Source organism: Carassius carassius, chromosome 37 (assembly GCF_963082965.1).
Source record: "Carassius carassius chromosome 37, fCarCar2.1, whole genome shotgun sequence".
Lineage (NCBI taxonomy): Eukaryota > Metazoa > Chordata > Actinopteri > Cypriniformes > Cyprinidae > Carassius > Carassius carassius.
This window is the reverse complement of record NC_081791.1, coordinates 11945027-11967886: the sequence shown is the minus strand read 5'-3', so window position 1 is coordinate 11967886 and position 22860 is coordinate 11945027. Positions and strand designations below refer to the sequence as shown.

Sequence of the window (22860 nt, the reverse complement as noted above, 5' to 3'; positions counted from 1 at the left end):
TCCGTCCCTCCCCGTGATCCTCCGCCGGTCCACCTCCCTCCTGGGTTTCTTGTCTGTGTCTTTCTTTCTGTTTCCCTCTAAGGACCTGGCCCTCCGTCCCTCCCCTTGATCCTCCGCCGGTCCACCTCCCTCCTGGACTCCTTGTTTTGTGTTGCACTTCTCTTGTCTCTGTTTTCCCCATTTTACCTGGTCCTCTTGTCTCTGTTTCCCCATTTTACCTGGCCCTCCGTCCATCCCCCTGGTCCTCCGCCGCTCCACCTTCTTCCTGGTCTCTTTGTGTCTTTGGTCTTCCCTTGGGTTCGGGTGGAGCATTTGGCAGCTGCTCCGTGGAGGAGGGGGTAATGTCATGCTGTCTAGTCTCTGTTTCCCTGGGTTAATGTTGGGCGATATGGTCATTTTTCAGATCGTCATATCGTCAGCCTGTGAGATCGACGATACACTATATTATCGTGGATGGGTGGAGCTAGAGAGAGACTCTTTGTCCTTGTCAAATCATAACTATTGAGTGTTTTAAACCGCGCAGGTGTGCGAGAGAGAGCCTATGGAATCACCAATAATCGAAAAAATATACTTTCAAAGATACTGATAAACTAACGTTAAATATAAAAATACTGTATTTAAAACAGCTAGTTCATACATAGTCGGACGCAACTGTCATATCGCGCGTCCTTGTCTGCGCACGGAAGTTATCAGTCTAAATGTTCTGCAAAATCAGTCAACGGTGAAAATCAATAGTAGATTTCATTTAGAGTCCAGCAGTTTAACTTTACTATTGGGCATAAACGAACACGTTAAATATAAAGTATTTAAAACAGGTAAGTTCATATATTTGGAGTAAGTTGGGTTGAACTGATGCATCAGTCATACAGCGCTCTGGACCGCGCGCCTCATGACGAGTCTGACGCACCGCCACAGAAACAAGAATGAGATGCGTTCTAACATAACTGTGGCATTAAACACAGTTAGTGAGGGCTCGTTTAAAATATTACAGATATAAAGGCCGTTCAGATTACTTGTTAAAGTTCAATGAAATACCTTTTATCTGCAGACCATGTACGTCTGTTTGTGGATGGAGACTTTGTAACGGCCGAAACTATGTATTTTGCATGCATCATATTATAGTGCGGAGTGCATGAAAATAATAACTAGGCGGCAGATTGAATTTATTATCCATAGTGGTTCTCACGTACTCCTAAGTCATCACCACATAGTGCGTGTTATAAGTTAAGTGATCAGTCTTTAAGAGAAGGACTACGTGAGAACCACTATGGATGATAAATTCACTCTGCCGCCTTGTTAATTATTTTGTCTTTACTTTATTTGTGACGCCAAGAAAGAGTTAATCTCTCATGTTTGAGAAGAGCGCGTTGCAGTGTAGCAGCCATTAAATGTGTGGAACACCAACTCCTCGTTTTTTATCTCTTTCATTTCATGGATTTATGAGTTATCCGAGTCAAAGCGGACAATTTCAGTGACTACAGGCTCTAATCCTCCTGCGCTCGCGCGCGCTGTGTGTGTGTGTGTGTGTGTGTGTGTGTGTGTGTGTGTGAAATGCGGTGCTGAAGTGAAATAACTGGGCAGTTTGATAGCCGAATTATAATAAGCAGCCTAATAAAAATAAAAAATAATAGTTATTATTATTATAATCTAATACATTAATAGGAAAATGAGCCTAATATCGTCTTGATTATCGACAAAGAAATCTGCTTATGTCGATATCTCTGACGATCGTCGATACACGATACTATCGCCTATCGGCACAACCCTACCCTGGGTGTCCACTAGTGGGCTCACTTCCCCTTAGGCACTTCACTGTAGGCACTAGAATTCCACTAGTCTTGTCCTTTCATCACAGTAATTGCACTCCTGCTAATTGCACCAGGTGCCTTCACTTAATTGTCATTAGCCTCCCTATATTTACCAGTCTTTTCATGTTGTCTGTATGGAGTCCTTACCCTTCGTGATCCCAGTCTTCTCGTCCTCCGAGATTCCTCGTCTTCCTGTTCCCTTCTTGTCCTTTTCCTGTTTTTTTTTTATTTTTGGATTGTTCTCTGGTTTTGACCCTGGCTTGTTTGACTTCGTTTTGGATTATCCCATTAAAATATCATACCTGCAATTGGATCTCTCCCTCTCCTGTGTCTTACTTGGGTCGCGATCGTCACAGTTAGACACCCTGAGTCACTGGCACACTATGCACCCATGCATAAACAAATAAAAGCTCTGATGTCCAATGTTGGATACAGACAAAAGCCATTTCTGAAATAGTCAAAGGACAGTAAAATACATTCAACCTGAGATCTGCACAGGCTAAATAAATAAACAAAAAAATTTTGAAATCAAATGAATAATGCACAGAAGGCCCAAAATAAAAATCGACATCAGTCACAAAAGCATCACTACAGCCAAACAGCATTTACGCTGAATTTAGGGCATGGCAGGGCAGTGCTGACGCTGTTATGCAGTTTAATATTCATTCCTCCTTTTAATGTACTGTCTTGAGTCCAGTGAGAGAGGATGAATTCATTACAGCTCCAGTATTGATCTGACAGGACCCAGCTGAGCCAACTGGAAGAGAACTCTCTCCAAATGCCCATAAACACACCTTTACCTTAAACCTTTTCCAGTGAGCTCAGAGATGGACTGACAGACAGAGAACAAGCACACAGGTGGATGTACATACAGATGCATGAATAGACAGACTAACCAAGGAAAGGATGGATGAACAGACATGCATGGATATGCATGGATAAACAAGCACATGAATAGAGGGACAAACGAACAGGAAGATGGACATATGAATGGATTGCACAATAGATAGCCAACCAATGGATGGATGTACAGACATATCTAAGAATGGACAGATATATATTATGGATATATGTATGCACCTAGATAGACAGATAACCCATGGATGGATGGATGGACGGATGGACGCACGGATGGACGCAAGGATGGATGCACGGATGGATGCACGGATGGAAGAATGAAAGGATGGATATACGGATGGAAGAATGGAAGGATGGATATACTGAAGTACCCAGACAGACAACCCAAAATGAATGGATCTCTGGAACAATAAATAGAAAAATAGCTGGACTGATGGGCAGAAAGGTAAACGGGTGGCAAGACAGACAGGCAAATGGATGAATGTAAAAAAAGAAATGGAAGTATGGATGGATAGACAGTCAAGAAGAAGAATGGTCAGCGAGACAAATGCATAGTTGGATGGATGGATGGATAGGTTAGGTTAACATCTTCCATCGTTTAAATTTCATCATCCCTTACACCAAGGAACTCATGAAATAACCAGCCATCCAGTTATTTCCTCAAACATCTGACACTTCAATCTGTTTTAACTGTAAAAAAAAACACTAGTCAATGTAATCAGACAACCTAGACACAAACAGAAATTAAACTCATGGAAATTGCTCAAGTGTTTTTTGGAACGACTGCTTTTAGAGAGTGAATTGACTCAGCATTTAGACCAGAACAACACAAACTGATTAGAATGATGCATATACGGTTTCATCCTGCCAGTGGGTCGATGCTTCTGATTGGCTGAGATTAGTGAAAGCGCTGGTCTGGCAGGAAAACTCTTCTCTTAAAGAGGGAAAGAACAGCACGGCAGAATTAAACCGATTACATCCACATTCCTACACACCAACACATGATTGATTCACATGACAGAATGTGAAAGGAGGAGACAAAACAATACATTATGAGAGAGTGAACAGAGAGAGAAAATGCCACAACCTTCACAGCTGAAATCATCAACGGCACTCATCCAAGCAAAAGCAGTGATACATCATACATCAGATACACTTTCCCTCAGTGAGGGAAGGACAGTAAACACATTTGTGGCCTCCACGCATGCTGACAGATGGAGAAGGTGGGTGAGCTGGGCCTGAGTGGGTGATGGCCTAAAAACTCAAAGAATAAGAAACCTAGACTGCCTGATAACTAATCCCTGGTACATCACTATGCACAATGTGCAGTAAAATAACATTATGGGACAACCAGACACAACCAGATGGACAGTTCAGGCCACATCTGTATACAAAACCAAAATGATGCTGCCTTCTTGAGGAGTATACAGAGGTGAAAAATGACAATTCTGTATTTATTTATTTTTCTTATGTGAAACATAAAAGATTATATTTTGAAGAATGTTTGTAACCAAACCATTTTGGTAGCCCTTAACTTCCACTGTATCGAAAACATTAAGACATCTCTCAAAGAATCTTCTTTTATGTTCCACAGAAACAAGAAATTCATACAGGTTTGAAACAATATAATGGTGAGTAAATGATGACAGAGTAATCATTCTTTGGAGAACTATCCCTTATGACGGGTCTGAAATCCAATTTGGCACAACATCCTTTTACTTTACTGCCTACAATATATCCCACAATCCTATTGTGTGCTCATGGTTAAAAGAATGAAAATGGCATCTGATAAAGTGGTTGAAAGAAGTAAAAGATTTTAAAATGTCTATTTAAAAAAAAAAAAAAAAAAAAATATATATATATATATATATATATATATATTCTTCTCACACTGTTCGGCACGCGCTGGGACTTAAATCTGACAAAGTATCTGTATTAAGGTTTGCTATAAATAATACATAAAACAAACAGGGTTCAGCTAATATATGTTTTTGTTGATGGGTGTGCATTCTGGCTTCCCAGACATTACAACAACAGCGATCAGAAAAAAAAAGAAAAAAAAAAAAACCTGGACAAACCATTCACTCTTGTTCAATGCGAATGCCGTATGCTGGAATATGAACAGTCATTTATTCCGTCATCACCCGGGTGCCGATAGCGCATGCGCACAGGTAAGAACTGAACAGCACAAGTTAATATGTGTTTAAACTAAACTAATTTAAGCTTTGCCATTTTAAAACATTTAAGAGCCAAAGAACGCGCGCCTCAGAAAGAGCGCAAATTTTAACCTCTGTATTTTGTGTAAATGGACAAATTCACACAAAAATTATGTCAAAATGGCTGTCTTGGTAAGTATCCTATAGCAGACATAGCCGGATTAGTGCATTATCTTAAAGTGACAGTCTTCATAAGCTCCAGTCTGGATCCAGAACACCTGAGAAGAGATGATGCTGACCCTCAGAGGACCCCAGATGATCCTAACCTTGAATCAACAAACAGAACTAACAATTATTGCTACATGTGTGACTGCATCATATAATTACTATTAATTAATAATATTGATAGTTCATCATCTAGCTGACTACGTCTTGTATTATTATTATTATTATTTTTATTTTTCTAAAATCCTGTCAAACGTGCACAAACTACTAGCTACTACTAAATATTGTAGAAACATAATTTTCTGTAAAGTTGCTTTGTAACGATTTGTATTGTAAAAAGCGCTATACAAATAAACTTGAATTGAATTGAATTGAATATCAATCGAACAGCAACAACAAAGAAATCACTCACTGCTCGACTGAAAAGATTTTGTAACTTTAATAAAGAATAATCTTTAATTTATACAATCCAATATGCAATGCTGTTTTACATTTGATTACTTTATTCAATTTCTGTACCTAAAAACTAATGTTAGGCCTTAGGCCTAATATGAAAATCACTGTTTATTTTTTGTATCTTTACTATTGTATTTATTTGTGTATATATATATATATATATATATATATATACACACACTCTTAAAAAATAAAGATTCCAGCAGGTATGCCATAGTAAAGCCAATTTAGGTTCCCCAAATAACATTTTGGTAAAAAGATCTTAAAATACATTTTTGTTTTTTTTTTGTGTGAAGGACAATTCTAAAAGTCTAAAAATGGTTTTCCCCTAGAAAGAATCTTTAGTGGAACTGAACATTTTTGTGGATATTAAAGATTCTTCATTGAACCATAGATGACAATAAAGAACCTTTATTTTAAGAGTGTATCTGCTCTAAAATAATCGTTTAGCTCATTTGAATTTGTTTTAGATCATTAGACATGACCACATGCAGCCCTAAAATGCAGACTGGAACCAGATTTCTTAAAAGGTGTCTTCATAGAAAACGCCGCCTGTTAATGCACTGACTGGGCAGTGAAACAGCAAAGCAGCTGCCTTTGGATTTGGACGACACCTAGATGTCTGAAACCAATTGGTATTAAATTGGCTACATATGTGACCTTGCCATGAAATCCAAAGGACTGTGGGTAGATCTGTATTCTGTCTGTTTACCTTGCAGTGTGTTGGCTAACATTATAAATATCGGAGCGCATATTAAAATTATATTGGCATACAAGTATTAACATGTTGAAACCATCAATAATAATTAATTAAAACTAGTTTTTCTGGCATCTACAGTATAAACCAAAAGCAAAAACTGTAATAAACTGTGAAGGAGTGATGCAAAAAAAAAGGTCTTTGTACTTCCAGATGGTTCATGAGATGAGAGAATGGGGTAAACAGGAAAGCCCAGAATTGGGAAAAGAAAGACAAAGTGCCATGATTAGTTATGGTACAAGTAGCTTTCACTCGTATAGTAAAACTCCGGAACCAAATTACACACATTTTGTAAAACAACACAGGAACGGAGAGCGAAAGGAGTAAGAGATGAGGTAATTGAGAGAAAGCATGCAAACAAACAGAAAGAGTGAGGAAGAAGGGTGAAAATGTATTGAACATTTCTAGGTCCAGCGAGCTGTCGATAGTGATCAAAGCCTGCTGGGTGAGATGGTTGTGCATTGGGGGTCTCAGATGTAGTAAAGTGGGGGTTAAATATGGTCTGCTGACTCTCAATTTCTTTAAAGGGTTAAATATATATATAAATTTACCTTCAGGTCAATAGGAGATATTATGAAAATAATTTTTGTCCATTCAATGAAAGGCAATGGGGTCCAAAATAATACTAAGACCCCATTGACTTTCATTGTATGGACCAAAATTTTGGCGTTGTGCACTAATCCTACAGGTGGATCACAACATTTCAAACTTTTATCTGAGACAAAGCAACATTTGAAAATCAGGCAAATATACAAAACTGTGTAGTTAATGGCTGTAATAAAGGAAAGAACTACAATAACATGAAGAACTGCAAATGTCATAATAATTACAATGAAATATAAAACTAATTACTTACAGTTGTTGACTGTGTCGACAGAAACTATATATGTTAAGTCTATTGCAATATATACATATATACTGTATACACTACTTTTAAAGTATTTTCACAGTTAGATAATTTTTGTTGCTCCATGGGTGTGGGTGGAGTACTTTTGGTGCACTCTGATCACTGCGACTCTGATTGGTGGCATTTTCTGTACAAAATCACGGGTAATGTATTTTTATAAACCACTAAGTCCACTATTAACATAACATAGTTATTTTAAAAATAAGTTGAAATAATGCACACAGCTGGGTTCAATTAAATCATATACCATTGATTAACAACCTCAGAGCTCACAACAGGTCTTTCTTTAATGGATTATCAGAAAATCAATTTCCATATAGTGTTTTTACATCAGAAACCTGACTGAAAATTATACAGGTTTGGGCAGAATTTAAATTTGTGGATGTATTGTTCTTTTAACACCTCTTAAAGGTACAGTGCATAATTTGTGAAACATCTTTTCAAATATCAAATATCTATGCCATTGGTTGAGTCGGAGTATGACAATAAAAGGAAAGATAAAAAAGAAAAGAAAAAAGAATGACCACTTTGAGTACTGAATTGCCCAACGCAGCAAATAAACACTTCAGTCTCTGAGGCGAAGGTCCCTGTGGCATACTGTCAGAATGCAGAGGTTTTTTCTCATGGCTCTCAAATAAACTGTACAGTGTACCATTACCAAACCCATAACCAACATCTCATACATTCTCATAAGGAAAGCCTTTGATATAGAAATCTCTTTTTTTCTTTTTTTATAGACCCTTAAGACATAAAAACATATATAAAGTTCCATCCTGTTTTGACCCGTCAGCTTACCTGATGATGACGTACATGACCAAGCAGTTTCCCACCAGCCCCACCACGCAGACGATCATGTAGACCACTGCTATAGTGATCTTGACGCCCCTTGGGAAGAAGTTGTCAGTCCCATTGAAGGCGCTGAAGTTGTTCTGGAAAAGGGACTCATTGTACAGATGAGCGTCTGGGAAGTGTCTGGGATCAGCAAAGCCAGTGGAATCATCTGGGGACTCCATGACTGCAGCTATTGGAGACTAAAAACATAAACATAAAAATGCTTAATGAAGCACACTCTCAATGCTGTCTATCTCACATCTATGAATCACATCTACCCTAAAGACTGAATCCTACTCAAGCTTTGAAATACTACTCTTTCAGCTAAATAAACATCAGTTATCGATTGCAGTAGTTTATCGTCCTCCGAAACCAAACAAGGACTTTTTAAAGGAGTTTTCAAACTTTTTGAGCGAAGCTGTTCTTAAATATGATAGGCTTTTAGTTGTGGGGGATTTTAATATTCATGTTTGTTGTGAGTCAAATTCCCTGGCTAAAGATTTTCTTAGTCTGGTTGACTCTCTGGACTTCATTCAAGTGGTAAATGGTCCCACTCACAAACAAGGCCATACCTTAGATCTTGTATTATTGCATGGTATTCCAGTTTGCAAACTTGAAACTCTTGAATTGAGTTTTTCAGATCATATGCCTATTATGTTCACTTGCTCTCTTCCAAATGGTAAAACTATGAAATCTAAGAGGTTATCACAGCAAACTCGGCTTTTTAATCCTTCATCTAATGATGATTTTGCTGTTTATTTTAAGGAGGCCTGTTTGATGTACAATCTTGATTCCTCCTTAAATAATTCAAATGTAGATGAACATCTTTCATTGTTTAATTCCATTTCAAATGATATTTTAAATTCTGTGGCTCCTGTGCGAGAAAAACGACTAAAATCTAAACCTGAACCCTGGTTAAACAGTATCACACAAGAACATAGACGAGTTTGTCGTAGAGCCGAACAGAAGTGGAAAAAAGATAAACTAAAAGTATCTTTTGAAATTCTACGTGAATCATTAATTGGGTATCAAATATCAGTTAAACTGGCAAAATCTCAGTATTTTTCAGATATCATTGCAAAAAATTGTCATAAACCTAAAACTCTTTTTACCATTTTAAACTCCGTTTTAAATCCAAATAGTGCTGTTTCTTTGAATGCCTCAGCTGCAGTATGTGAAGATTTTCTCAGGTTTTTCACAGATAAAATAGTTGACATAAGACAGCGTATAGTATCTTCAAATTATGACCTATCTGTCCCGCATCTCTGCACTCCAATTTGTAATGAATTTCAGACAATCTCTTTAAGCTCCTTTCAAGACATAATTAAGCATTTGAAACCCACTACATGCCCACTTGATATTGTTCCCACTCGGTTTTTTCTTGAGGTCTTTGATGTTGTTGGACCAAGTATTTTAGCTATAATAAATAAGTCACTTCTTACAGCAACCGTTCCAAGATATTTTAAACATGCAATTGTTAAACCACTGCTTAAAAAACCTAATCTCGACCCGGCCGTCTTATCAAGTTATAGACCGATCTCAAATTTGGCTTTCATTTCTAAAGCCTTAGAAAAGGTTGTTTTAGTACAATTACAGAGCTTCTTAGAATCAAACAATATATTTGAAAAATTTCAATCTGGTTTCAGGAAGCATCATAGTACGGAGTCTGCACTTTTAAAAGTTTTAAATGATATTTTATTAACTGTAGACTCAGGGGACTCAATGGTACTTCTACTTTTAGATTTAAGCGCTGCTTTCGATACCGTCGACCACAAAATTCTTATATCGCGCCTAGAAAAATATGTGGGTATTCAAGGTCGCGCTCTGGACTGGTTCAAATCATATCTCGAAGATAGGACTTTTTCGGTTTGTCTTGATGGTTTTTCTTCATCCAGCTGCGCCCTGATGTCTGGAGTTCCTCAGGGCTCCATTTTGGCTCCTGTTTTGTTCTCATTATATATGCTTCCTTTGGGGTCTATTTTTACCAAGCACAAGCTGTCATTTCATTTTTATGCTGATGACACCCAAATTTATTTGCCCCTGAAGCACAACGACAAAACAGCTTTGAGATCCTTAGCTGCATGTCTGGCTGATATTAAGTCTTGGCTTTCTTCAAATTTTTTGCACCTTAATGAGGGCAAAACAGAGGTTATGGTTTTTGAGCCTTCAGGCACCTTTAATTATGATTTGGGAGACTTAGTTTGCTATGAAAGACCCTCTACAAAAAATTTGGGTGTCAATTTTGAATCCTCACTCAAATTTGACAAACAGATAAACTCTGTAGTTAGATCTTGTTTTTTCCAACTACGATTGTTATCTAAAACCAAGAGTTTTTTAACCTTTTCTGAGTTTGAGAGAGTGATCCATGCATTTGTGTCATCTCGGCTGGATTATTGTAATTCTCTCTATGTTGGAATTAGTCAATCTAATATAAATCGACTTCAGATGGTTCAGAACGCAGCTGCCAGACTTTTGACTGGTACTCGCAAGTTCGAACATATTACCCCTGTACTGCGCTCCTTGCACTGGTGGTCCACTACAGAATTGATTTTAAAATTTTACTTTTTGTTTTTAAAGCTTTGAATGGTTCAGCCCCTACTTATCTCTGCGACCTTGTGAACCCAAAAACCTCTGTTAGATCTCTGAGATCCTCTGAACAAAAATTACTGATGGTCCCTAGATCTAGATTAAAGCTGCGAGGTGACCGGGCTTTTTCTGTTGTTGAGCCAAAGTTATGGAACAGTCTCCCGGTCTCCCTCAGATCAGTTTCATCAGAAGCTGAATTTAAATCTAAGCTAAAAACATACCTTTTTTCTCAGGCATATAACTGTTCCTAGACTTTTTAGACCATTTATCAGTGTTCTGATTTGTATTGCGGTCTTTATTATATTTATGTATGTATGTATGTATGTATGTATGTGTTATGCATGTTTTTGTGTATAGGTGTGTACTGTGTGTATATACGCATGTATGTATATTTGTGCATGTGTACATGTGTATGTGTATATATGCATATGTGTATATCACTTATTTTATACCTTTTTTAGTATGACATTGTACAGCACAGTGGTCAACTATTGTTGTTTTTACTGTGCTATATAAATAAACTTTGATTTGATTTTGATTTGATATGATTAACATGTTTTTTTTGTTTTGTTTTTTTTATTAAAATTCAAATTAAAAAAAAGTTTAAACTTTTAAGATGTCCTTGTTATTTATGAATTTAAACATTTAATACATGGTAATTAAAAACATGTACACTAACTACAGGGTTAGGATTAGTAATTGGTTAGGGTTAGTTGCATGTAATTAAAAATAATGTTGGTTCTTTAGAATTGCCTTTGTTCCTTGTTTACAAGTCGTTTTGGAATTGGTCTTCTATATATAATTGTATACAAAAATATGCAATAAAGCGATATTGTTTAAAATATTATTCATTTTTGAAAACGTTTGTTGGCCAAATTGAAATCAGTCTAGTGTTACCAATATGCATGCAGCCATTTTGTTGTCATGTGACACGACAACAAACCACTCAAGTTTTATGATATTTTGAAATATTGAAATAATAATAATAATAACAATAAAAAATAAATAAACTGTTATGTCAGGTCAAATGGAGTAACGTTTTATATTAATAAATACAAAAAACTATTTATTTTTATATATATGACTTGAAGAATGTTTGAAATTGTTTTTTAATTTATTTATTTTTTAATTTAAAACCAACAAGAACACAAAGATAACATTACCATGGTCTTGAAACTTGTGTTTTATATTATGTATTTTTAAAGATGTCACGTTTGTATATGTGACAACATTTGTGTTCACTGAACCAAACAGATTTCGCTACAGTTGATGAGGTCGATGTGATATGCGAAGCGCATGGTGAACCGTCTACTGTACTGTCAACAGTTTGCGCATGAAATACATCACACAGTTTGGCCATATAGAAAACAACCCAAACATGCCAAATTCCCGGTAAGGTTGACAGCGGACCAAACAAAAGTAGACACTCATTTGAATATCATCGCTTGAGGAGGGTTGAAATAGAGCAGCACATACCGCTGTTTGAAGAAATCCCGTGTGATCGCTTATGCGTCCGACTCCTGCAAGCACGCGAGGAATTCTTGTTTTCGCTATTCTTTCTGTTTTAAGCAGTCTCAGAGCTCTGTTTCCTACAGCACACAAATACTCACATCACTGTGTATCTCAGGCAAAAGAGAAACATTTTTTTTTTCCCTTTTTTTTCTGAGCGAGCGCAGTGGGAGGGGGTTGTGCGCTAAAGCACTTGCTTGTCGTTGCGAATCTTCAGCAGCGACTTACATCTCCACTAGGTCTCTCTCTCTCTCTCTCTCTCTCTCTCTCTCTCTCTCTCTCTCTCTCTCCTGGCACGCGCTAACCCAGACGCTGATTACGCAGCGGTGGCGCGCGCATGCAGGTTTCCGTGAGACGCGCGCGCGCGCGTCTGAACAGGTGTCTTGAATCAACTATTATTTAGAGTTTTATATATATATATATATATATATATATATATATATATATAATATTAGCAATTACATAAAAATAGTGCAGTCATGGCCAAAAGTTTTGTTAAGCTGTTCAATTCACATTGTTTCTAGATTATTGTGTAGAGTGATTAGATGCATTTTAAATAATTGCTAAATGCTTAATTGGTCAAAAAAAAAATATTTTCACAAAAATAAAATAATACATAAAATAATAAATAAATAGATAAATAAATAAATAAATAAATAAATAAATCACAGTTTTTTGATCCTGACACAAACTGTCACAAAATGACCAGCTAACATTAATTGACTAATCATATCACCAGCAGATGTGAAAGTGTGAATGAGTACTGGTCAGGTCTATCATTCTTAATAGATTGTAAGAGCAGACTGTTTGCTATAAAAGAAAAGTGAAAGTCGTGACATTTGCCAAGTATGGTAACCCATACTTGGAATTGTTGCTCTGCATTTAACCCATCCAAGTGCACACACTCATAGTGAGTGAGAAGTGAACAGACACCCAGAGCAGTGGGCAGCTATATATCCAGCGCCCGGGGAGCAAGTGCGGGTTCAGTGCCTTGCTCAAGGGAACTTCAGCCAAGGATATTGAGGGTTGAAGAAAGCACTGTTCATTCACTCTCCCCCACCTACAACTCCCACCAGCACCGAGACTCGCCTGCCTGAAGGAAAGACGCACTTCCAGTCATTGTGTTCTTGTTAGCAATAGTAAGCTCCAAAAAAACACATACAGCCATCATCGCTTTGCATCAAAATGGCCTCACATGCAAGGAAATTGCTACAAAGTATATTGCACCTGAAGAAAAAACACATTTACTGGATCAAGAACTTCAAGGAGAGAGGTTCGACTGCAGTGAAGAAGTTTTCAGGACGTCTCAGAGTGTCCAGCAAGCACCAGGACCATCTCCTCCTGAGGACTCAGCTACAAAATCGTGTCTCCAGCGGTGCAGAGCTTGCTCAGGAACGGTAGCAGGTTTGTGTGAGAGCATCTGCACACACAGTGAGGCCAAGACTTTTGGACATCAGCAAAGAAGGGCAGCAAAGAAGCCACTTCTCTCCAAGAAAAACGTCAGAAGACTGGTGCAAAGTTATTTTCTCTAACAAAACTCCCTTCCGACTGTTTGGGACATCTGGAAAATAAATTGTTCGGAGAAGAAAAGGTGAACACTACCATGAGTCCTGTGTTGTGCCAACAGTGAAACATCCTGAGATCATCCATGTGTGGGGTTGCTTTTCAACAAAGGGAGTGGGCTCTCTCATGATTCTGACTAAAAGCACTGCCATGAGTAAAGAATGGTACCAAAACGTCTTGCAAGAGCAACTTCTTCCAACGATTCATGAGCAATTTGGTGATGATCCATGCCTTTTCCAGCATGATGGAGCACCATGTCACAAAGCACGAGTGATAAAGAAGTGGTTTGAATATCATTACATTGAAATTTTGGATCCGTGGAAGGCAACTCCCCGGATCTCAGTTATTTAGTTTATTATGTTGTTTAATTCATGTTTACCGCATTAATATGGTGTAATGTGTTTTACACTTATCTTCCATTTTATCACCTGTTTGGTTATCAGTACATTTCACAGTAACAAACTATTTTTAATGAGCACAACCACAAGGCACCGTGTGGTTCTGGAACCCTTTTAGCAAGCGCAGCTGGCAATTTTTACTATACATTTAACTTAAAGTATAGTGCAGGACCATTGAAAATAACATACTAAAGACAAAGGGAATATAAAATGTTAAAAAGCTTAAAATAAATGGTGATCAATTGCAAAACCTAAAATATACACTTTGACTTGATTGTACACTCAAATACATTTTAAGCTAAAATCTTGATGCAGACAAATAATGTCAATGTGTCAACCACTTTAACATGACAGGCTCTTAGAAATACGACATGCTTCCCTGATCTCATGTTTTTATATTTGTTTGTGAACAGATTTCATGTATTAGTCATTAATGTTGTTTGAATTATTTGCAGGATGCGGACGATTTTGCATGCAGATTTGTTTTGTCAGCCGTTAAGAAGTGCACGAATGCTTTCTCAGCTGAATGTCAGTGGCGTTGTACTGTATGTGCTGCCCTTATATGTTTCAGCAGCTTTAATGTGAGTATAAATGGGAGCATTGGCTACAGGGTGAGCTCATGTTCAGGTATCAGCAGTCCAGTGATAAATCCCAGTGAACTTTGACAACATGTCACAATCATCAATCACATAAACCTTGGCTGATACTTGTTTTTATGCCTGAAAGAAACATGCATTGGAGGCTAAGAGTACTTGGTGCATTAATGTGATCTCATTAACATTTTGCTCCATGAATTGTATGCTCTCCTAAGCAGTTTCTTGCACTCAGGGCCTAGTTGAGTTAAAGAAATATGCAAAGTGCTATATTAATAGACAGGAATGTCTAAGAGAGCAGTGAAATGTTAAAATGTAACAAGCTTTATTCCTGCACTGCTGGTGGAAAACTGTTTACTGCATAACTGTCAGGATGGTCACCCCCCTTGGTGCTGAAATCTACAAAAGGAAATATGACAAGCTCTCAGTTGTTCATAAACTACTACAACTAGAGACCATATACAGTATAGGGGAGACCAGGGGCAAGCTGTCACTGCCAGACTCTGTTCCCCATGTCTGTGTGTGTTTCCTTCCCCATTGTTCCAAGGTGTTTCCTTTTAGTTTCAGTATATTTAAAGTGTGTTCTGCTCCTCGTTTCCTGTCTGATTTTGTTCCCAAGTTTAGCCAAATGAGGGCTCCTGTTCCTGAGTTTAGCCCACAGAGGACTCATGTTACCTAGTTTAGCCCAATGAGGGTTCCTGTTCCTGAGTTTAGCCCACGGAGGGCTCCTGTTCCCTAGTTTAGCCCAATGAGGGCTCATGTTCCTGAGTTTAGCCCACGGAGGGCTCATGTTCCCAAGTTTAGCCCAATGAGGGCTCATGTTTCTGAGTTTAGCCCACGGAGGGCTCATGTTCCCGAGTTCAGCCCAATGAGGGCTCATGTTCCTGAGTTTAGCCCACGGAGGGCTCATGTTCCCGAGTTTAGCCCACGGAGGGCTCATGTTCCAGAGTTCAGCCCGATGAGGGCTCATGTTCCTGAGTTTAGCCCATGGAGGGCTCATGTTCCCCAGTTCAGCTCAATGAGGGCTCATTATCCTGATTTTGGCCCACGGAGGTCTCATGTTCCCGAGTTCAGCCCAATGAGGGCTCATGTTCCTGAGTTTAGCCCACGGAGGGCTCATGTTCCTATGTCTGGCCCATGGAGGGCCTCGGAGCCTGTAATCTTCCCCAAGTATTGTTTTATTTTGTATTATTTTTTTTATTTTTTTTTTGCGGGGGTAGTAGGGCTCCAGCTGTAGAGGCCGGTGCTTATCATCGGAGGCGGCTCCACCATGGCTTCCTAGACTCCCTGATGCGCCATGGCCTCCTGAAATGTCTGCTCTGCCATGGCTTCCTAGTCTGTCTACACCACCTGATCTGCCATGGTGCCCTGAATGGGGACCTCCAGAGCGCCCACTCCTCCTCCCTGTTGGATGTTGTGTGGCCCCATTGGATGTTGTAATGTCAGACTCTGTTCTGTGTCTGTTTCCTTCCCCCACGTGCTCCATGTTTTGTTTATATCTTAATTTGGTCATCCTGTTCCTGTCCTGATTATGTTATCATTGTTTTCCAGGTGTTCCTTGTTCTGTTCCATTGTTCCCAGGTGTTTCCCATTAGATTCAGTGTATTTAACGTGTGTTCTGCCCCTCGTTTCTTGTCCAGTATTGTTCATCTCACCCCAGTGCTACGTGTGCTTTCCTGGTGTTCAGTTCAATAAAGTTATGTTTATTGGACTCTCCTCACTCCAGTACAGTAGGCACACATGACAGTCACTTAGGGCTCATAACTATAAGGTTTTGAGAGAAAGCAGTCAATTTATATGCTGCTAAATATTTAGCTTTTATTTGTAAAGGGTCTTTTAAAGGAACAGTTCACCCAAAAATTAAAATTTGCAGAAAATGTGGCCGCCCTAAGGCCATCTGAGATGTAGATGAGTTTGTTTCTTTGGATATATATATATATATATATATATATATATATATATATATATATATATATATATATATATATATATATATATATATATATATATTATTGTTATTATAATTATTATTATTATATATTATTATATTATTATTATTACATCACTTGTAACATCACCAATATATCCACTGCAGTGAGAGGCCAAACAGCTGATAAAAACGTCACAATAATCCACAAGTAATCCACACAACTACAGTCCATTAGTTAATGACTTGAAGTGAAGATGTCTGTTTGTAAAAAACAAATCCATTATTAAGATGATTCAACCATTAAGATGTTTTAGCTTTAAGCTGTTGCTTCTGGCCAAAATACAAATCCATAATCAATAATAACACTTCCTCCAGCTAAAAAGTCCATCCTCTGTTGTTCTCTCACATCATCATCCACCAACATATTTGTTTAGAACTGTTTTAAACTGTTTTCGCTTGTAATCTATGTACAGTATATCTCTCCTGATTGGAGAAACAATATTTATAAATAAAGGACTTGTTTGAAGTTAATAACTTAATAATATATTTGTTTCTTATAAGCATTCTTTTCAGAAGATATTAATCAATAGACTGAAGTGGTGTGGATTACTTGTGTTTGGACTCTCATTCTGACACCCATTCACTGTTTATTTTATTTTATTTTATTTAACCTTTATTTAACCAGATGAACTCGTTGAGATTTAAAAACTCTTTTTCAAGAGAGTCCTGGCCAAAATGGCAGCATATTAACAGCGCATAGTTAAAACATATACACAACAACAAGAGACATTTCCACTGTAGAGGACCCTTTGGTGAACAAGTGACGTAATGATACATTTCTCCAGATCTGTTCTAATGAATGAACAAACTCATCTACATCTTGGATGGTCTAAGGTCTAAACAAGTGTAAAACACAGGTAAATCAGTACTAGCATACATTCAACTGTATAATAAAGGTAGATTTGAACAAAAATGCTGAACTTTATATATTTATACACACACATATATATATATATATATATATATATATATATACAGGTCCTTCTCAAAAAATTAGCATATTGTGATAAAGTTCATTATTTTCCATAATGTAATGATAAAAATTAAACTTTCATATATTTTAGATTCATTGCACACCAACTGAAATATTTCAGGTCTTTTATTGTTTTAATACTGATGATTTTGGCAGCTCATTACAGCTCATGAAAACCCAAAATGCCTGTCTCAAAAAATTAGCATATTTCATCCGACCAATAAAAGAAAAGTGTTTTTAATACAAAAAAAGTCAACCTTCAAATAATTATGTTCAGTTACGCACTCAATACTTGGTCGGGAATCCTTTTGCAGAAATGACTGCTTCAATGCGGCGTGGCATGGAGGCAATCAGCCTGTGGCACTGCTGAGGTGTTATGGAGGCCCAGGATGCTTCGATAGCGGCCTTAAGCTCATCCAGAGTGTTGGGTCTTGCGTCTCTCAACTTTCTCTTCACAATATCCCACAGATTCTCTATGGGGTTCAGGTCAGGGAATTGTCAGGCCAATTGAGCACAGTAATACCATGGTCAGTAAACCATTTACCAGTGGTTTTGGCACTGTGAGCAGGTGCCAGGTCGTGCTGAAAAACGAAATCTTCATCTCCATAAAGCTTTTCAGCAGATGGAAGCATGAAGTGCTCCAAAATCTCCTGATAGCTAGCTGCATTGACCCTGCCCTTGATAAAACACAGTGGACCAACACCAGCAGCTGACATGGCACCCCAGACCATCACTGACTGTGGGTAATTGACACTGGACTTCAGGCATTTTGGCATTTCCTTCTCCCCAGTCTTCCTCCAGACTCTGGCACCTTGATTTCCAAATGACGTGCAAAATTTGTCCAAAAGTCCAGTGCTGCTTCTCTGTAGCCCAGGTCCGGCGCTTCTGCCGCTGTTTCTGGTTCAAAAGTGGCTTGACCTGGGGAATGCGGCACCTGTAGCCCATTTCCTGCACACGCCTGTGCACAGTGGCTCTGGATGTTTCTACTCCAGACTCAGTCCACTGCTTCCGCAGGTCCCCCAAGGTCTGGAATCGGTCCTTCTCCACAATCTTCATAAGGGTCCGGTCACCTCTTCTCGTTGTGCAGCTTTTTTTGCCACACTTTTTCCTTCCCACAGACTTCCCACTGAGGTGCCTTGATACAGCACTCTGGGAACAGCCTGTTCGTTCAGAAATGTCTTTCTGTGTCTTACCCTCTTGCTTGAGGGTGTCAATGATGGCCTTCTGGTCAGCAGTCTTACCCATGATTGCGGTTTTGAGTAATGAACCAGGCTGGGAGTTTTTAAAAGCCTCAGGAATCTTTTGCAGGTGTTTAGAGTTAATTAGTTGATTCAGATGATTAGGTTAATAGCTCGTTTAGAGAACCTTTTCATGATATGCTAATTTTTTGAGATAGGAATTTTGGGTTTTCATGAGCTGTATGCCAAAATCATCCGTATTAAAACAATAAAAGACCTGAAATATTTCAGTTGGTGTGCAATGAATCTAAAATATATGAAAGTTTAATTTTTATCATTACATTATGGAAAATAATGAACTTTATCACAATATGCTATTTTTTTTAGAAGGACCTGTACATGTGTGTGTGTGTGTGTGTGTGTGTGTGTGTGTGTGTGTGTGTGTGTGTGTGTGTGTGTGTGTGTGTGTGTGTGTGTGTGTGTGTGTGTGTGTGTGTGTGTGTGTGTGTGTGTTACAGCTAGCCCCAGTCTTCCATTATGGCTTGTAAACTGTAAATCAATTAAACTGTATTCATATTGCAATGTTACATGCATTATTTGAATCTCAGCTGATTAAACTTGTTAGATGTGAAATATCCTGCTATGCTTTTACAAGCAAGGAAATTAACAGCATGTTCTTCTTGGATTCATTTGTTCACTTGTATCATCTTAATTGTAGCAAATATGTTTACATTATAAATATCACTGAATAATAATGTGAAAATGTTGCAACATACAAATGCTAATAAACTCCATCCTTCATGGTGTTGTAAAACCTGGCAGGATCAGACCAGGGCTGATGCAATCTCTGATGTCATGTACTATTATATATCTGTTACCTCTCTTGTGTACACTGAGTCAACAGGCCCACATATAAATCACTTCTATAAAAGATGATAAAAGATGACTAATACAGCAGTCATACAAATTCACTCATACAGTACCGTTTTACTACTTTTGTTTTCTTTAAATATAATATAAATACTATTATTATTTATATTCTATATTTTATTTACACATATGTAGACATCTGTTCAAAGGATTGAGGTCAGTAAGATTTTTTATTTATTTGTTTTTAAAGAAGTTTCTTATGTTAACCAAGACTGAATTTATTTGATCACAAATACTGTATATTACGAAAAATTTATAAAATCTAAAATAACATTTTTTTTTGTTGTTTTATATATATATATATATATCAAGACAATTTATTACTGTGATGCAAAGCAGGATTTTCAGCATCATTACACGTTATGATCCTTCAGAAATCACTCTAATATGCTGATTTGCTGCTTCAAAAGAACAGCAATTATTTTAAAGAGAGTTTTTTTTGTAACATTATAAATGCTTTTATTGTCAGCTTAATGCATTATTGCTTTTTAAAAGTATTATTATTGCTATTATTATTTTTATTATAACATTAGAAAACAATATACCATAAGACAACAATAATAATAAAATAATGTAGAAATAATCATGTTAACTTACTGTAATTGTACATTTTAGCTAACCCCATGCTTGAAGAGTAAGTGTAACCTCTGACACTGGGTTTTGGGGGAATCTGAAATCTCAGACAGAGGAGAAAGAATTGTGGGCTGTGTGAGGTGAAGAGAACGTGATGGAGCACTGAGGAGCAGAAATGAGAGGAAACCTGTGGGGGAGGATGATTGACAATAATAATGGCTGCGAGTGACATAGTGAGAACAGAAAATGACCAATAATGGATGAGAAGAAACAGCCGTGGTTAAGTGCTATAACATAGTGCTAAAACAGGGTGCAAAGACACTGAATGATAGAAGAAGGCAAAACAATGAGGGACTGCTGAGAGAGTGATTGAGCATGGATGTGATGCCTCATTCAAGCGACTCAAAGCTTTTCAAATGGTGGAATGAAGAGCATTTCTCAGAGATGTGTCACAGCATTCTTGGTTACCATTATTAATATGAGTGTGCTTTGAGAATTGGTATTCCAGCAAGATTAAAGCAAGTTTGCAGTCAACGTTAAACTGTAGTCACAGGCCACTTACATAATGTAATGTAAATGCAAGTGTCAATGAGAGAGGAAAATATAGAGTGATTTTCTTCAAGTAGTAAGAAAATGGGATGCAACTATATTAAAATCCAATCAGTATCAGTGGATACTGATAATCTGTTATTTATTTTCATATTATGGCCAGTTCTGATAAATGCACAAATCAGTTAAATATAAATCACTAACAACTAAAATCATGTCTCTTTTAGTCACCAAGGCTGCATGCATTTATTCAAAAATGCAGTAAAACAGTTTTTAGGTTACCTGACAAAACATTTTCCAGTGAATGTAGGACAGGACTTATTCATCCATCGGGAATTTTCTGGATTGTGAAACGTGGTATCCGTATAACACTTGGAGGTTAGGAAAAATAATAAGAGGTTGTGGTGACATCAAACTAAAAGTATTTTGGTTTTTCGAGGCAGAGTAAGTCATTACATTTTGATGAAAAAGGCTTTTTTTTCTTCTTTGAAATACCATGCACCAATAAATTGTTCATAATGACAGAAGAAACATGCATTAATAAACGTAAAATGGTATTAAGGAGTCTTAGACCACTCTTCCACAAATCCTTGACTGCAACAAAGTAATTTCGAGAGGAACTGAAGGATGTGCTTTGGAATGGAGATGTGGGTGGTTGCGTCAGCAATTTCTGGTTATTAGAGGGGATAAAAGGTGGGATGGTGTTGTGGAGGACCTACAGAGGCAAGACAGGAGTAATTAGTGGTGAAATGATGACTGAAATAGAGATGCAGCATTATCTCCTCCAACCATCCATCCTCAGAGACAGAAATGCTTCATCTCAACCTTCAAACACTCCAGCCTTGCTCACTCTCTACCCATCTCTCTACTCTTCCAACAACGCATTTGAGGAAATCTCTTCACAGCAATAAAACAATCTTTTTAGTCTATTCAGATCTATTATCCGATACGATTTCAGGATTCACTTCATGGGTGACTGCGTAATTAACAAAGTCCTTATATCTCTTTTGTCACATTTATTCAGCAAGTGCTGAAAGATTATGCTGCTGAGAATAATTGTAGCCTCAGATATGAAAGTCATAATATATGCTTATTTACTTTCCATGGGCAGATGTTTGTGCCGCTTCAAAATTCCATGTATTCCTCAAGAGTTCTTTAAATGAGTACTGATGGTGTCAAAGCTGGTCTTGACACATGTCTATCAACCTCATTGTCGTACATGAAGTTGTCAGCAATCTGTCATGTTGTCATTGGCCACTTAGCATGTCTATAAACGTCCTACAATATGCCTTAACGATTTGCGAGGAAGTGTAACATCCTATGGGAAAACCCACAAACCAAAAATGCACACATAAGACCTATTGATCAAAGCCAAGTGTGTATGAAGAAGATCACAAAAGAACAAGGAGAATGGAGCTATGTGACATTGATTGAGGAAGACAGTAGGAGTATGTAGACTGTATTTCTTCAGAACTGCACACTGAATTCCGCTGATATATTCAGAGAATGTCAGCATGAGATCAATTACATTTAAACTCAATTAAACAGACAAAAGAAGTGAAAGCACAGACAGAAAGAGTTAGGGAGAGACAAATCATTACAAGTATAGTCCAACTCTATTTCCTCACAAATTATGTGTGCCTATTGATTTATATCCTCATTTTAAAGTTACAAACTACATTTTTTTTTTTTACTACAAATGCTAGTTAAACAATTATTTACTTTAAAACCATATTAAATATCTTGATTCACATTCATTTGTCTTAATCAAATGACATGAATTAACTTTTTATCATATTTAAAGCCAGAAAACCAGTTTTCCAGAATACAATAATCAGAGAAGGTAATATTTAGGTTTAAACTGAAATATTAGCTAATATTAAGTAACTAACATTTTAGACACAATGTTGCCAGTTGTTTATTTTTGTTACAACAATGAAAACAGTCTAAAGCAAAGCCATAGCTACACAAAACAGTTTATTTCCAAAATAATCAATATGTTTGAACAAGTAGGTTGAGT

At 37.4% G+C, this 22860-nt stretch overlaps 1 protein-coding gene and 1 long non-coding RNA gene across 2 annotated transcripts in view; one reads left to right on the top strand and one right to left on the bottom strand.

The window, feature by feature from the left end:
• oprl1 (opiate receptor-like 1) overlaps positions 1–12341 on the bottom strand; it is a 69048-nt gene extending 56707 nt beyond the window's left edge. The window contains exons 1-2 of the mRNA XM_059527493.1: positions 12061–12341; positions 7963–8198 (exon numbers count right to left, since the gene is read on the bottom strand). Coding sequence (XP_059383476.1) covers positions 7963–8180 — 218 coding nt within the window. The 5' untranslated portion in view covers positions 8181–8198; positions 12061–12341. The remainder of the gene's footprint in view (positions 1–7962; positions 8199–12060) is intronic.
• LOC132117693 (uncharacterized) overlaps positions 1–22860 on the top strand; it is a 164007-nt gene that overhangs the window by 71816 nt on the left and 69331 nt on the right. The window lies entirely within an intron of this gene.